Source organism: Rhinolophus sinicus, linkage group LG09 (assembly GCF_036562045.2).
Source record: "Rhinolophus sinicus isolate RSC01 linkage group LG09, ASM3656204v1, whole genome shotgun sequence".
Classification (NCBI taxonomy): Eukaryota; Metazoa; Chordata; class Mammalia; order Chiroptera; family Rhinolophidae; genus Rhinolophus; species Rhinolophus sinicus.
Genome location: NC_133758.1, coordinates 40,178,551 through 40,192,995, shown reverse-complemented (window position 1 = coordinate 40,192,995; position 14,445 = coordinate 40,178,551). Strand labels below are relative to the sequence as shown.

Genomic DNA, 14,445 nt, shown 5'->3' with positions numbered 1-14,445 from the left:
TTTATATAGTACTTACAAGATATCAAATACAGTTCTAAGAGCTCTTCACATATTAGTTCATTTAATCCTCATAATGATTTGAAAAGATGTTATCGTTAACCTCATTTTTACAGAGGGCACTGAGGCATACAGCTCTAGGTCAAGCAGCTGGAGGCAGTATGATTCCAGGTTCCAAGTCCTTAACCAATAGGTGATGTCAGGGACAGACATACTTTTTCTGTTAAGGGCTGGGCAGTAAATATTTTTGGGCTTTATGGGCCATGCAGTCTCTGTCACAGGTACCCAGCTCTGCCATGATGGTGCAAAAGCATCCATGACTGCCTACTATGATCACAATTTTTCTTTTAAAAAACAAGTATATATGTGTGTGTATGTGTGTGTGTGTGCATTTTCAAATGTAGAAAATGGTCTGGAAGTATGAAAAACAAACTGTTATTTGTCATTATCCCAGGAGTAGAGTGTGAGTATCACTTTACATTATTTGCACCCATGTAATTTAAAGTTTCTTTTTAAATTAAAGAACAGTTCAAGAACTTCAAGGCATACTTTTATTCCTCTTATCTTCCATTGGAAATTCCTTTTTTTACTTCAAGTTGTGGAGTGTCTTTTGCCTTGAGAAACAAAGCAAGTATATGGGTAGAAAGAGTAGGAGCCCCTAAATATAGGGTTGCCAGATTTAGAAAATAAAAAGACCAGATTAAATTTGAATTGAAGGTAAACAATCAATAATTATGTGTTGTTTATCTGAATTTCAAATTTAATGAAAGATCCTTTTTTTTTTTAATCTGGCATCCCTACCTATGGGTTCCCATGTCTTACTATGATGACATAGGAAACTACTTCCAGGTGTCCTCTCAGCCCTATCTTCACAGTTGCCTGTGTAAATGCATCCACTACATTTCACGTCTGTCGGCTCGGGCTCTCTGACAGGTGGAGTTGCACCTGCGCCTGCAGGTCCCGCAGGTAGGCCACTATGTGGTTGTGGTCGAGTACTCCGCGGAAGCAGAGCAGCTGTCTGTGGTTGATGTACACGTGGAGAGTTCTGGATCTGTCCTGGGCAGCCAGGTGAACATCTACAGCTGCAAGTACAGGTAATCAGTGCCGCCCTGGGGATTCCTCTGTCACTGAACAATCAGGAGGTCAGCTTTGGGAACTTTGGTTCTTACTTGGACTGGAAAGTGTATTCCTTTTTGAGGCTGATGTTGAAAACAAACAGGTGACGGGTGGAGTAAGCCAACATCACCCTCAGTGTGGGTATGGGGTGGCTTCTCTGGGCAGCGTCTTGAATTGTTGCGTTTTCTTGAAAAGCTGTGTGTTCTGCTTACCATTCCGGCTCAGATTCACATGAAGCAGCACAACATTTATACGTATTTTATTCTCTGCCACCCCTGTGTGGTGCAATGAACTCGGTGCTCTCCCCTCAGACACTGTGCAGAGTACCTGAGTGTGTGGCACAGGGGAAGAGTCTTGTTCTGTATCATACCTGCCTTCCCAGCATGCCTTTCAGAGCTAGGATAATTAATGTTTGATGATTGTCAGGGGAAAAATAATTTGACAAAGGATTCTAAAATTTCACCTGATGAAGTTCGTCTCTTCCAAGAGCTCTGATAGGGATTTATTAAAAATTATTTTCTTTGCATAACATTTCAAAATATATGCAAATGTTCAGAGTATGCTTTAATTAAAGAAGCAGTGCAAAGGGTGTTTCCACATGAAATTAATTGTATTATAAATTGCACTAGAAGTCAGTCTCTTGAGGTGGCAGATGAAGAAAGGCAATAAACCCATTCAGTTCTTGGCCAAGGACTTGAACATTTTGTTACCTCTCCTTTCATGTTGCTTTTTGTCAAACACAAGATGACCTCAAGTAGTTGGACATTTTCCCTGTTTTGCAAATAAAAGAACTTATGAAAAGAGTTACTTGTAGTAGCTTAGAATGGAAACTTTTATGAAACTTGATGAAATGGTTATTGAATTAACATCACGCTCTCAGCAACCCTAAAAAGGAACTGTGAAGGCTTCTTTTAAAAATCATTTTATAAAAAAAGTAATCTGCCCCTTTCTCTGGGTTGATGATAAAAACAACAAAGAATATAATTGTGTTTGAATTTTTAATAGGAGCATGACATAGACCAAAAAATTTCTGTCATTATCTGAAAATATTAGTTTCATTTATAGGTGACATCAGCAACCACTGGAATGTATACTCCCAGTTGGGTGGGTCAGCTCTCCTTCTGAATCCTGGAGACTGTTGGCCGCAGGGCCTGGGGCAAGCCTCCTCCACACCCTGGAATGTCCAAGTCCACCCTCTAGCTCAGCTTTCAAGTGCCTTCCACCTTCCTCATCACATGGCTTGGTCCCTACTCCACAGGATACAAAATGGAGATGACTAAGAGGACACGAGGAAGCATTCAAAATGACCCTCGTAACTCTCTGAGTCATCTCAGAAGAGGCTGAGAATATCTATGCCAAGGAGAGGAGGGATCTCACGACCAAAGAAAGAAAGGACACCTTCTAGGATTCCATAAGCATTGTTTCGTGACCTTTGTCTGAGCACAAAACGATGTGGGAAGAACTGCACGATAATCGGCAGATTATTTTGGCTGTGGACACGACATCACCAATGTTCTCCACTGCCAGTCTCCACGATTACAATTCCAAGGAAGTATTGTATTAGACTAGGAATCACTTGTATTGCACGTATTAACCACTCCCAGGAAGGTCCCATGATATTTTTTCACTTCTCTGAAATATTTCCTTTTTCTCTCCTTTGCCTGGACAAGTGAAAATGAACAGGCTACATATACTGGAGTCCAAAAATGTGCAATTGGAAAATACTTGACTCATAAAAACCTATTTCAAATAATAGGCCCTTTCAACATTGCAACATCTGCTGAGGTTTGAACCTTTACTAGCATTTCTCAAGTGAGTTCTACGTTGTTAAAAAACAAAACAAAACAAAACCCCCAAAAAACAATATGCGAGCAGAAAAGTAGTGGTGCTAGTGGGAATACCATTTTGAAAATTGTGCTATGATAAATTCGATCTGCCCTCTGTAAGAGAGATGATCATTAATGATTAAATCAATCCAGTTATTGCTATTAGTCTACTCTTACTAAGAATTTGATAGAGGATAAGGATCAAACTACATCTAAGTGAATCACTCAATGTGTTTAACTTCCAGGATTATGCTTGAATCCAAAAGGAATGAATGCATTTTAGTTGACAAACATACTCACCCCCCCACAACATACACATAAAAGAAAATGACTGTTTACTGAGTTTCTAATATATGCCACAAACTGTGTTTAGCTCTTTACGTACTATCTCATTTTAATCTTCACCCCAAAAGTCATTGCATAAATTATTTCAAATATTTCCCAAAAATGGTCATTTTGCTTTAGTATGTCCCTCATTTCAAATTATATTTACAGGCAGAAAAGTTGCTACAGAGTATGAAGTCAGAAACATTCCTCAAAAAAGACTTCCTTTATGGGTTTTATCATTAAAGTGTACTCTTTGGTTCAATACTGTGAACTTTTTAATGTTTCTGAACTCTACATTTTGTCTAATGGGATGGAGGGAAAGAGCACCATTGGTAGAAATGAGGGAGGAAGGATGAGGAAGAACAGACTGGGCTTCCAAAGGCAAACTCTGGGTTTCTTATGACGTGTAAGACCAGCCATCCTTACCCATATGGCACGGAATGGTGGTTGTGAGGCCAATGGGCAACTTGAATCGCCAACAGTACCGAGGATCTTGGTAAATTTCTAAGTAGGCTGTGTCTTAAAGACCAGACACTACCGACCCTGGGGCTCTTTCTCTCGGTGACTAAACCAAGTACTCATTCCATAAAACCAGTGGAAAAGATAAGCACGGCCTTTCGCCCTGAGAAGTATGGCTCAGGCCACAGTGGGGAGGTTCTTTCCCTATAGTCGTCACGGGCTGCATGCCTCTTAAACTCATCGTGCAGGAAAATGAATTCCTTGTTAGCCACCGGGTTATAAACAGGAGAAACTGACGACCAGTCAGCCACCTCAAGGAAGGCACAAAGTGAGGCAGACCAGGGAGTCAGCCTAAGAAATCTGTTTCCTTTTTCAGCGTCCTCTGCCGGAGTGTTGTGACTGATGGTAGGAGTCGCGTTGCAGTGTATGAGCTATTAGCAGATGCAGACATTCGGCTCAAAGCACGTACAGCCCGATTCCTTCTGGTATGCTTCTGTTTTGCCCATTGGATTTTAGGGGCATTTTGTTGATATGTATGTTTTTTTTAAAGCTTATTAAAATGTTGGCTGGGTTTGCATTACATCTATAAAATTAACCTGTGAAGAATGTCCAGTTTTAGGATGTTTATTCTTCCCATCTAGAAATCTGTCTTGCCTCTTCATTTGTTTGAGCCATTTTTATAACACCTAACAAAGTTCAATCATCAAATTCAAGCACATCTCACAAACCTTACTTTATTAATTTTTATTCATTGTTACTATTATGAATGAAATATGGTTTGTCATTATATTTCCTAGTTTGCTACGATTATTTGTATAGAGAAATGCCATTAGTCATTGTGTATAATCTTTTTGATTTTACTATTTTATTGTATTTATTTAGCATTTTGGCAAATTTCTTCAGAATTTTAAAGGTTGTAATACCTGGTTTGTTTGTTTTTTTCCAGAATATTCTCACTCTTTTTCAAAAAGAGCATTATTCAGTTAAATAGATATATACTATTAAGAGTGAAAATGCCAAGTTTGCCAGATTAAATGCGCTTCATACCCACCCTTTTTTTTTCTTTTTTTTAATTTATAACATACCCACCCTTTTAATAACACAATTTGAATTTTGAGAATTGTGATAAACAGAGGCAGTGGGATCTGGGACAGGAAGTGGTGGCCAGATTTAGTAGAAGATTAACTATGAAGCTACTTTCTGTCACTGCTAATATTAATCATGCATCACATCCTGGAAAATGCCAGGCCATCCTGTTCTAACATGTTTTTAATATTTGTATTTGAAAGTATTAAAACCTTTGAGCTTTCTCTTAAGAAGTACCTGGAATTCAATTTTTAAAAATTATTCTATAAAGTATATAATAATTTAAGACTTTCTTTTTAAAATTAAGATTACATTTAAACATAACAATCCAACTAAATCTTAATCTCCTCATCTTTCGAAATTATAATGGGACCCAAAGCTCCATCTTTTATTTTAAGCATAAGTTTACCCTTTCTGAAGTAATCAAACATCATTCAGATTCAAGGCTGATTGACTATAAATTCTGTGAGAGCTGGACTGCTATCTAGCTTGGGTTTGGAGGATCCCCCAGTCTCAGTGCCTGGCATATAGTAGGTGTTCAATAAAAATTGTTGTTGTTGACACTGAATAAATTTATGAACAAGCTGGTAATACAGTTTTGATTTAAAATGAAATACACTAATAATAACTGAATTTCTTGTGCAACTCAAAAGCTAGCTCAGGAGCCAGTTCCTTCAACAAAGTCCAAATGTGCCTGAGATACAAGTCACCCTCTGTTAAGAAGGATTGTTTGTACCAGGAGCAGCCCTCAGTTTGAATAGCGGGATCCCTGGCTGCCTCCTACCCCCGCCACCACTCTCTGCCAAGGAGTCTGAAGAGCCAGCTTCAACCCAGGGCAGGAAAGAAAAAAGGCATCAAAAGTCACTGAAAAAGAGTTGTTTTCAAACTTTCAAATGATTTTATTTACATAATTATTCTAAGAGCAGTTTAGTCACTGACCCTGAATAACAGCAAAAAAGGATTTGTTGCACATAATAATGCCATACAGAATGCTATTCTGCAATTGTTACTACTTTAAAATAACAATTATAATTTTTCTGGATGAATTTTTAATAGCTTTTTTAAAGAGTGTGTTTGACCATACCACTGATTTTGCCGATAATTGCAATATACCTTTTTGCATTGTATTTGCTCAACAGCATCAAGTTTGTATCATACCCATTGAAGAATTCTCAACTGAATATTTGAAACCTCAAGTCAAATGCATTGCCAGTTATGGGCCATTTGTTAATCCAAGGTAATGTGTTTTCTTCCTTTCTCCCTTATTTATCCTCTGAGTGATACTGTAACGCTATAAGGCTGCAACTTTATACTTCACCTCAGAAGTGATCATAGGTCAAGGTGCTAAAGACTGGTGATGAATTTAAAAAAAAAAAAGACAGCTAAATCATTTACCCCAACAGTCTTTCCAGAATTTCATATCAGGAAGCCCACACAGTAGCAACTGGGGGGAAATGGTTAAGCCTAGCTCTGAGGGGCAGTTACTCTGAGTTCTATTCTGAACCCTTGCAAAGACTCACTTTGTTACAGTCCTTGAATCCCTCTGTGTCTGACTCTCTTCATTTAAATAACCATGAAGATAATGACCCACCTCACAACTATGTTACAAGAATTAGCTAACCAAGGCTTATTGGGGTTTTGAATAGGGTTGTTTTAATGTGGATTCAAAAATAATTTATAGACGTAGTCATAAAATCTGTGCACATGGCTAGGACTATGAAAATTACCAAGGCAATGAAATCTGGCTCTGCCTATATAAATGACATGTATTTGTTTCTTTGTCTTTATACAGTTTTATGTGAACATTTATATTTAGAGGTGAATAATGTTTCATTGCATTGATCTCATTTAACAATTTTATTTCTAGAAAGGGAGGTTTCAGTAAGTTTCTATATTGTTTGCTTTCCTTCAAAATTAAGATTTTCTCTCTGTTTTGGCTCTTTGTATTGAGCGGGTGGCTAGAATACATTTGACAAGTCCATGGCACTGAGTCTTTTTATAAAGATCTCCACAGTCCTGTGGTTCCTTGGAGACTGGGTCCTCTTGATGCTCACACGGTCTTATGATCAGAGTCTATATCTTCACCAATGGACAGTTCTCCCTTTTATGGTTATTTTTTAAATAAGATTTTTATTTATTTTTATTTTATTTTTAATTTTCAATTACACTTGGCATTCAGTATTATTTTACATTAGTTTCAGGTGTACAGCATAGTGGTTAGACATTTTTATAATTTATGAAGTGATCTTCCCCAATTAGTCTAGTACCCACCCAGCACTATACCTAGTTATTACAATGTTATTGACTATATTCCTTATGCTGTACATTACATTCCTGTGACTATTTCGTAACTATCAACCTGTACTTCTTCATCCCTTCACCTTTTCACCCATCCCCCAAACCTCCTCGCATTTGGCAACCGGAGTTTGTTTCTGTTTTGTTTGTTGATTTATTTTGTCCTTTAGATCCCACATGTAAGTGAGATCCTGTGGTATTTGTCTTTTTCAGTCTGATTTATTTCATGTAACGTAATACCCCCTAGAACCATTCATGTTGTTGCAAATGGTAAGATTTCATTCTTTTTTTGTGGCCGAGTAATGTTCTGCATCTTCCATATATACTACATGTACTTTATCCAATCATCTACGTGTTGACGGGCCCTTGGGTTGCTTCCATGTCTTGGCTATTTTAAACAGCTAAGTGAACATAGGGGTGCATATATCTTTTCAAATCAGTTTCTTTTTCTTCAGATAAATACCTAGAAGGGAATTTCTGGGTCATAAGGTACTTCTATTTTCAATTTTAAAGAAAACTCCAAACCATTTTTCATATTGGCTGCACTAATTTGCAATCCCACCATCAATGCACAAGGTTTCCCTTTTCTCCACATCCTCACTAGGACTTGTTTGTTTATTTTTTGATGAAAAAATAAACATTCTGACAGGTGTGAGGTGATATTTCACTTGGTTTTAATTTGCATTTCTCTGATGATTGGTGAGCTTGAGCAACTTTTCATATGTCTGTTGGCCATCTATATGTCCTCTAGAGAAATGTCTGTTCAGGTCCTTTGCCCATTTTTAAATTGGATTGTTAGTTTTTTTTGGTGTTGAGTTGTGTGAGTGATTTATAAATTTTGGATATTAGCCCATTATCAGGTGTGTCATTGGCGAATATTCAGTAGGATGCCTTTTCATTTTGTTGATGGTTTCCTTTGCGGTGAAAAACCTTTTTAGTTTAAGGTAGTACCATTTATTTGTTTCTTTTGTTTCCCTTGCCCAACGAGATATATCCAAAAAAAATATTACTAAGAGCAATGTCAGACAGTTTACTCTCTATGTTTTCTTCTAGCAGTTTTATGGTTTCGAAACTTGCATTTAAATATTTAATCCACTTTGAGTTTATTCTTGTATATGGTATAAGAAGGGGGTCCAGTTTCATTTTCTTGCATGTATCTGTCCAATTTTCCCAACACCATTTATTGAATAGACTGTCTTTACCCCATTGTATATTCTTGCCTTCTTTGTCATAGATTAATTGACTATATATGCATGGATTTATTTGTGGGCTCTCTATTCTCTTCCATTTATTTGTGTCTGGTTTTATGCCAGCACCATGCTGTTTTGATTATTATAGCCTTTTGGTATAGTTGGATATCAGGTAGCATGATACCACTAATTTTGTTCTTCTTTCTCAAGGTGGTTGTGGCTATTTGGGGTCTTTTGTGATTCCATACACATTTTAAGATTATTTGTTCTAGATTTGTGAAAAATGCCACTAGTGCTTTGATAGGGGTTGCATTGTGTACAGATTGCTTTGGATAGTATGGACATTTTTATAATGTTAATTCTTCCTATCCATGAGCATGATATATGCTTCCATTTATTTGTTCTTCTATTTTATTCTTTAGTGTGTTATAGTTTTCTGAGTACAGGTCTTTTACCTCTTTCGTTAAATTTATTCCTAGATATTTAATTTTATGGTGATGAAATTGTAAATGGGGTTGTTTTCTTAATTTCTCTTTCTGATAGTTTGTTATTGATGTATAAAAATGCAACCAATTTCTGAATGTTAATTTTGTATCCTGCTACGTACTGAATTCATTTATCAGTTCTAATAGTTTTTTGGTGGAATCTTTAGGGTTCTCTCTATGGTATCATGTCATGTGCAAATAATGACAGTTTTACTTCTTCCTTTTCAATTTGGATGCTTTTTATTTATTTTTCTTGTCTGATTACTGTGTCTAGGACTTCCAATACATGTTGAATAAAGTGGAGAAAGTGGGCAACCTTATCTTGTTCCTGATCTTAAGGAGAACACTTTTAGCTTTGCCCATTGGTTATGATGTTAGCTGTGGGTTTGTCATATTTGGCCTTTATTATGCTGATGTATGTTCCCTCAATTTTCGAGAGTTTTTATCATACATGGATGCTGGATTTTGTCAAATGCTTTTTCTGCATCTATGGACATGATCATATGATTTTTATCTTTCATTTTGTTTTGGTAATATATTATGTTAATTGATTTGTGGGTTTTGAGACTTGTGTGCCAGGGATGAATCCCACTTGATCATGGTGTATGGTCTTTTTAATGCATTGCTGAATTCTGTTTGCTAATACTTTGTTGAGGATATTTGCATCTATATTCATCAGGAATATTGACCTATAATTTTCTTCTTTTGTAATGTCTTTGTCTGGTTTTGGGATCAGGGTAATGGTGACCTTGTAGAATGAGCTTGGCAGCCTTCAGTCCTCTTGAATTTTCTGAAATAGTTTGAGAAGGATAGGTTTTAATTCTTCTTTGAATATTTGGTAAAATTCACCTATGAAGCCATCTGGTCTAGAACTTTTGTTTGTTTGGAGTTTTTTGATTAGTGATTTGATTTCATTTGTAGTTATCAGTCTGTTCAGATTTTCTGTTTATTCTTGAGTCAGTCTTGGAAGATTGTATGTTTCTAGGAATTTATCCGTTTTCTCCAGATTGTCCAATTTATTGGCATATAATTGTTCGTAATTTTTCTCATAATCCTTTGTATTTCTGTGGTGTCACTTGTCACTTCTCCTCTTTAATTTCTGATTTTATTTATTTGGATTTTCTCTTTTATTCTTGATGAGTCTGATTAAAGGTTTCTCAATTTTGTTTATATTTTTAAAGAACCAGCTCTTAGTTTTATTGATCTTTTGTATTATTTTTTTAGACTCTATTTTGTTTATTTCTTCTCTAATCTTTATATTTCTTTCCTTCTGTTCACTTTGGGCTTTGTTTGCTGTTCTTTTCCTAGTTCCTTTAGGTGTAAGGTTAAGATTGTTTATTTGAGAGTTTCCTTGTTTCTTGAGGTAGACCTGTATTGCTATGAATTAATTTCCCTCTTAGGATTGCCTTCACTGTTTGCCATAGATTTTAGGTTGTTGTGTTTTCATTTTCATTTGTCTCAAGGTATCTTTTAATTTCTTCCTTGATGTCATCATTAGCCCATTAATTTTTTAGTAATATGTTATTTGGTCTCCATGTGTTAGTGTGTTTTTCAGTTTTCTTTTTTTTTTCTTCTTGTAATTGATTCCTAGTTTCATACCACTGTGGTGAGAGAATATGATTTCAGTCTTCTTAACTTTATTGAGACTTGTTTTATGGCCTAACATGTAGTCTATCTTGGAAAATGTTCCCTGTGGGCTTGAAAAGAATGTACTCTCCTGCTTTGTTTGAAATGCTCTAAAAATATCAATTAAATCCATCTGGTCTAATACATCATTTAAGGTCACTGTTTCCTTGTTGGTTTTCTGTCTGGAAGAGCTGTCCATTGGTGTCAATGGGGTGTGAAAGTCCCCTAATATGACTGTATTACTGTTAGTATCTCCCTTTGTGTTGGTTAGTATTTCCTCTATGTATTTAGGTGCTCCTATGTTGGGTGCATAACTATTTACAAGGGTTATATCCTCATGTTGGATTGACCCCTTTATTGTTATGAAACATCCTTATTTTTTTCTTATTAAAGTCTTTGCTTTCAAGTTAATTTTTTCTGATATAAGTATTGCTACCCCAGCTTTTTTTTTCTTTTCCATTTGCATGAAATATCTTCTTCAATCCCTTTACTTACAGTCTGTGTGTCTTTTGATCTGAAGTAGGTCTCTTGTAAAGAGGCTATGTATGGATATTGGTTTTTTATTCATTCATCTATAATATTTCTTTGGATTAGAGCTTTTAATCCATTTACACTTAAAGTGATTATTGATAGGTACATAGTTATTGCCATTTTACTATTTATATTTTTTGTGTTTTTTCTTTCTTCTTCTTAAAGAAGTCACTTTAACATTTCTTGTAATACTGGTTTGGTGGTGATAAATTCCTTTAGCTTTTTCTTGTCTAGAAAGCTCTTTATCTCTCTTTCAATTTTCAATGATAGCCTTGCTGGGTAGAGTAGTCTTGGTTGTAAGTCCTTGCTTTTCATCACTTTGAATATTTCATGCCAATCCCTTCTGGCCTGCAAAGTCTATGTTGAGAAATCAGCTGACAATCTCTCTCGGGAGCTTCCTTGTAACTAGTTGCCTTTCCCTTGTTGCTTTTAAGTTTCTGTCTTTGTCTTTAACCTTTGGCATTTTAATTATGTGTTGCGGTCTGGGTCATCTTCTTTGGGGACTCTCTGAGCTTCCTGGACTTGTATGTCAATTTCCTTTGCCAGGTTAAAGAAGCTTTCTGACATTATTTATTCAAATATATTCTTAATCCCTTGTTTTCTCACGTCTCTTGGTACCCCTATGATGTGAATGTTGTTACACTTGATGTTACCCCAGAGATCCCTTAAACTAACCTCGTTTTTGAAAATTCTTTTTTCTTTTTGCTCTTCTGTTTGGGTGTTTTCTGCTACTTTGGCTTCCAAATCGCTTGTTTGATCTTCTGCTTCATCTAATCTGCTATTGATTCCTTCTAGTGTATTCTTCATTTCACTTATTGTAGTTCATTTCTGACTAGTTCTCCTTTATGATTTCTATGTCATTTTTTATGCTTACTATCTATTCGTTGAAGTTCTCACTAAGTTCCTTATGCATCCTTATAACCAGTGTTTTGAACTCTGTATCTGGTAGATTGCTTGCCTCCATTTTGTGTAGTTCTTTTTCTGGAGTTGCTTCCTATTTTTTAATTAGGGACATATTTAGTTGTTTCCTCATTTTGGCTTCCTCTCTGTGTTTGTTTCTATGTATTAGGTAGATATGCTACATCTCCTGGTCTTGGCAGGGTGGCCTTATGTAGTAGGTATCCTGTGGGGCCCACTGGTGCAGTCTCCCTGGTTTCCTAAGCTTGATGCTTCCTGAATGTCCCTTGCATGGATTGTGTGTGCCCTCTTATTGTAGTTGAGCATTGATTGCTGTTGGCACATCAGTTGGAGGGATTGATCCTCAGGCTTACCGGCTGTGATGATTGGCCACAACCACAGCATATGGGCTACTGTGTAGGGGCTGACCCCATGGATTGGGATTTGTCCCTGTAGGCTCTGACCCCTGTCAAGACCACCCCTTTGGGTATGCTGTTTGTGTGGCTAATTGAGTAGTGCTCTGGAATGGTCTGAAGTTGACTCCCAGATGTGTTGTTTCTGGGGCCTCTTGGAAGGGGCTCCCTTGCAGGCCAAGGTCAGCCTCTGCCTGTGACCAGCCCAAGGTTATCTGATAGGAGCTGCAAAGCAATCTGTGGTTGGTTGCTGCCTGTGCTGGACCTGAAGGGGTGTGGGAGAGGCCACGCTGTGACTAAGGCCAGCTGCCATGCGTACCCTGCCTGGGGCAGCTTAGTAGAAGACATAGGGCATACTGAGGCCTGACTCTGACTGCTGGCTTAGCCACTGAATAAGTGAAGGGTGGTAAGCCAGCTGGGGGAGATGGCATTTCACAGAGTCACCAGGATGGGGTGAGTGGTGTTCACCAGGTCAGTGGAGATTCAGATTTGGCATCAGTGCTGAGACTGGGGCCTCTAAAAAGTCTCAGAGCATATCGAGGCCAGCCACAGCCCACCTGGGGCATACAGACTCCCAAGAGTTGTCCAAGAAAGTCTGCAGTGCAGGCCAATACTGGCTGCCCCCTGAATGTTGAAAAAGCCTCAAGAGGTGCATGGGTTGGGTGGGGCAGGGTCTAAGGAGTCACCAGGATAGGGCAAGTGGTATTTACCAGGTTAGTGCAGTTTCAGATTTAGCATCAGTGCTGATCCTGGGGCCACTCAAAAAGGTCAGAGTACACTGAGGCCAACTACCACCTACCTGGGTCCTGTGGACCCTCAAGAGTTTTCCAAGTAAGTCTGTAGTGTAGGCCAACACAGGCTGCCTGCCGATCACTGACCACCAAAAAATTCCTCCAGCAGTCCATGGGTTGGGTGGGGTGGCGTCCCAGGGAGTCACCAGTATGGAGCCAGTGGATTTCACCAGGCCAATGCAGGTTCAGATTTGGCCGTGTGGAGAGTGGGCTAAACACAGGAAAGATGGCACCCACCTGTAGGCTATAGGGAAGGCAGGCTCAACACAAGAACACTGGAGGCTCTCCCTCCATCTCTTGCTCTGAAGCCACTCAACTCAGCCTACCCTATATGTCTCTGGCATCTCACAAGCTCATCCCTTCACTGGAGCCCAGGGTAAGTTCCTGGGAGTGAGAGAATCTGTGCTGGGCCCTTTAAAAGGAACACCTGGGTTTCCCTTGGCCTTCCATCTTGATCAGATGAACAGAATCCCCACTGATTTTCACAGCCAGATGTTCTGGGGACTCCTCTTCCTGGCCCTGGTGCTCCAGGCTGGGGAGCCCCATGTGGGGCTGGGACGCCTTGCTCTTTAGGGGGAACCTCTGCAACTGAGATATCCCTCCTGATTCTCACATTGGTTTGGGATCAGCCTGTTTCATGTCTCTGCCTCTCCTATCAGTCTCGGTGTGGCTTCTGTATACCCTTAGTTATAGGTCTTCTGTTCAGCTAGTCTTCAGATGGTTCTCCAGGTTGATCTGTAATTTAGTTGTCATTTTAATGTGGTCATGGGACAAGCACAGTGTTTACCTACTCTACCATCTTAACCAGAACTCCACATTTTTAAATATTCTATTTTTCAGGGCCACTTGTGTCTCCCTATCTCCTGAAACTCCTCCAGCAACATTAATTTTGGATGTCCCAAATGGTGGGTCTCCCTATCTACTACCCCAGGATGTTTCACCTTCTGCTGATATTGTTACTGGAGTCACCTTGAAGGCACCACAGGTAGGACTCCCAGAAGTATGCTGTTTCTACATGAGTGGTTCTCAAAGTGTGGCCCTGAACCAACAGCATCTGCATCACCTGGGAACTTGTTAGTGATGCATATTTGCAAGATCTGCTGAATCAGAAACTCTGGAGATGGGGCCCAGGAATCTGTGTCTTAACAAACCCCACAGAGATTCAGATACCCTTAAATTTTGAGACCCACCCTCTGCTCTCAACTGTGGACTCCAGCATGCAGGCATCAGGTTAATCTTTACAACCACCCCATCCTGATGGTCTCTTTCCCTCCTGCATCTGTGTCTACACAGCATTTGGCAACTTCTCATTACCCATCATGTGATACCTCATACCTTCATGGGCTACTGCTATTTAACATTTTTGAGTTTATTACCTTCCCAAGTTGGAATGTGAGTACTTTTAG

General features: G+C 38.6%; 1 protein-coding gene across 1 annotated transcript in view; it reads left to right on the top strand.

The window, feature by feature from the left end:
• Nucleotides 1-14,445, top strand: part of LAMA3 (laminin subunit alpha 3) — a 258,618-nt gene that overhangs the window by 144,512 nt on the left and 99,661 nt on the right. The window contains exons 24-27 of the mRNA XM_074339734.1: nucleotides 931-1,091; nucleotides 4,102-4,210; nucleotides 5,951-6,048; nucleotides 13,880-14,024. Coding sequence (XP_074195835.1) covers nucleotides 931-1,091; nucleotides 4,102-4,210; nucleotides 5,951-6,048; nucleotides 13,880-14,024 — 513 coding nt within the window. The remainder of the gene's footprint in view (nucleotides 1-930; nucleotides 1,092-4,101; nucleotides 4,211-5,950; nucleotides 6,049-13,879; nucleotides 14,025-14,445) is intronic.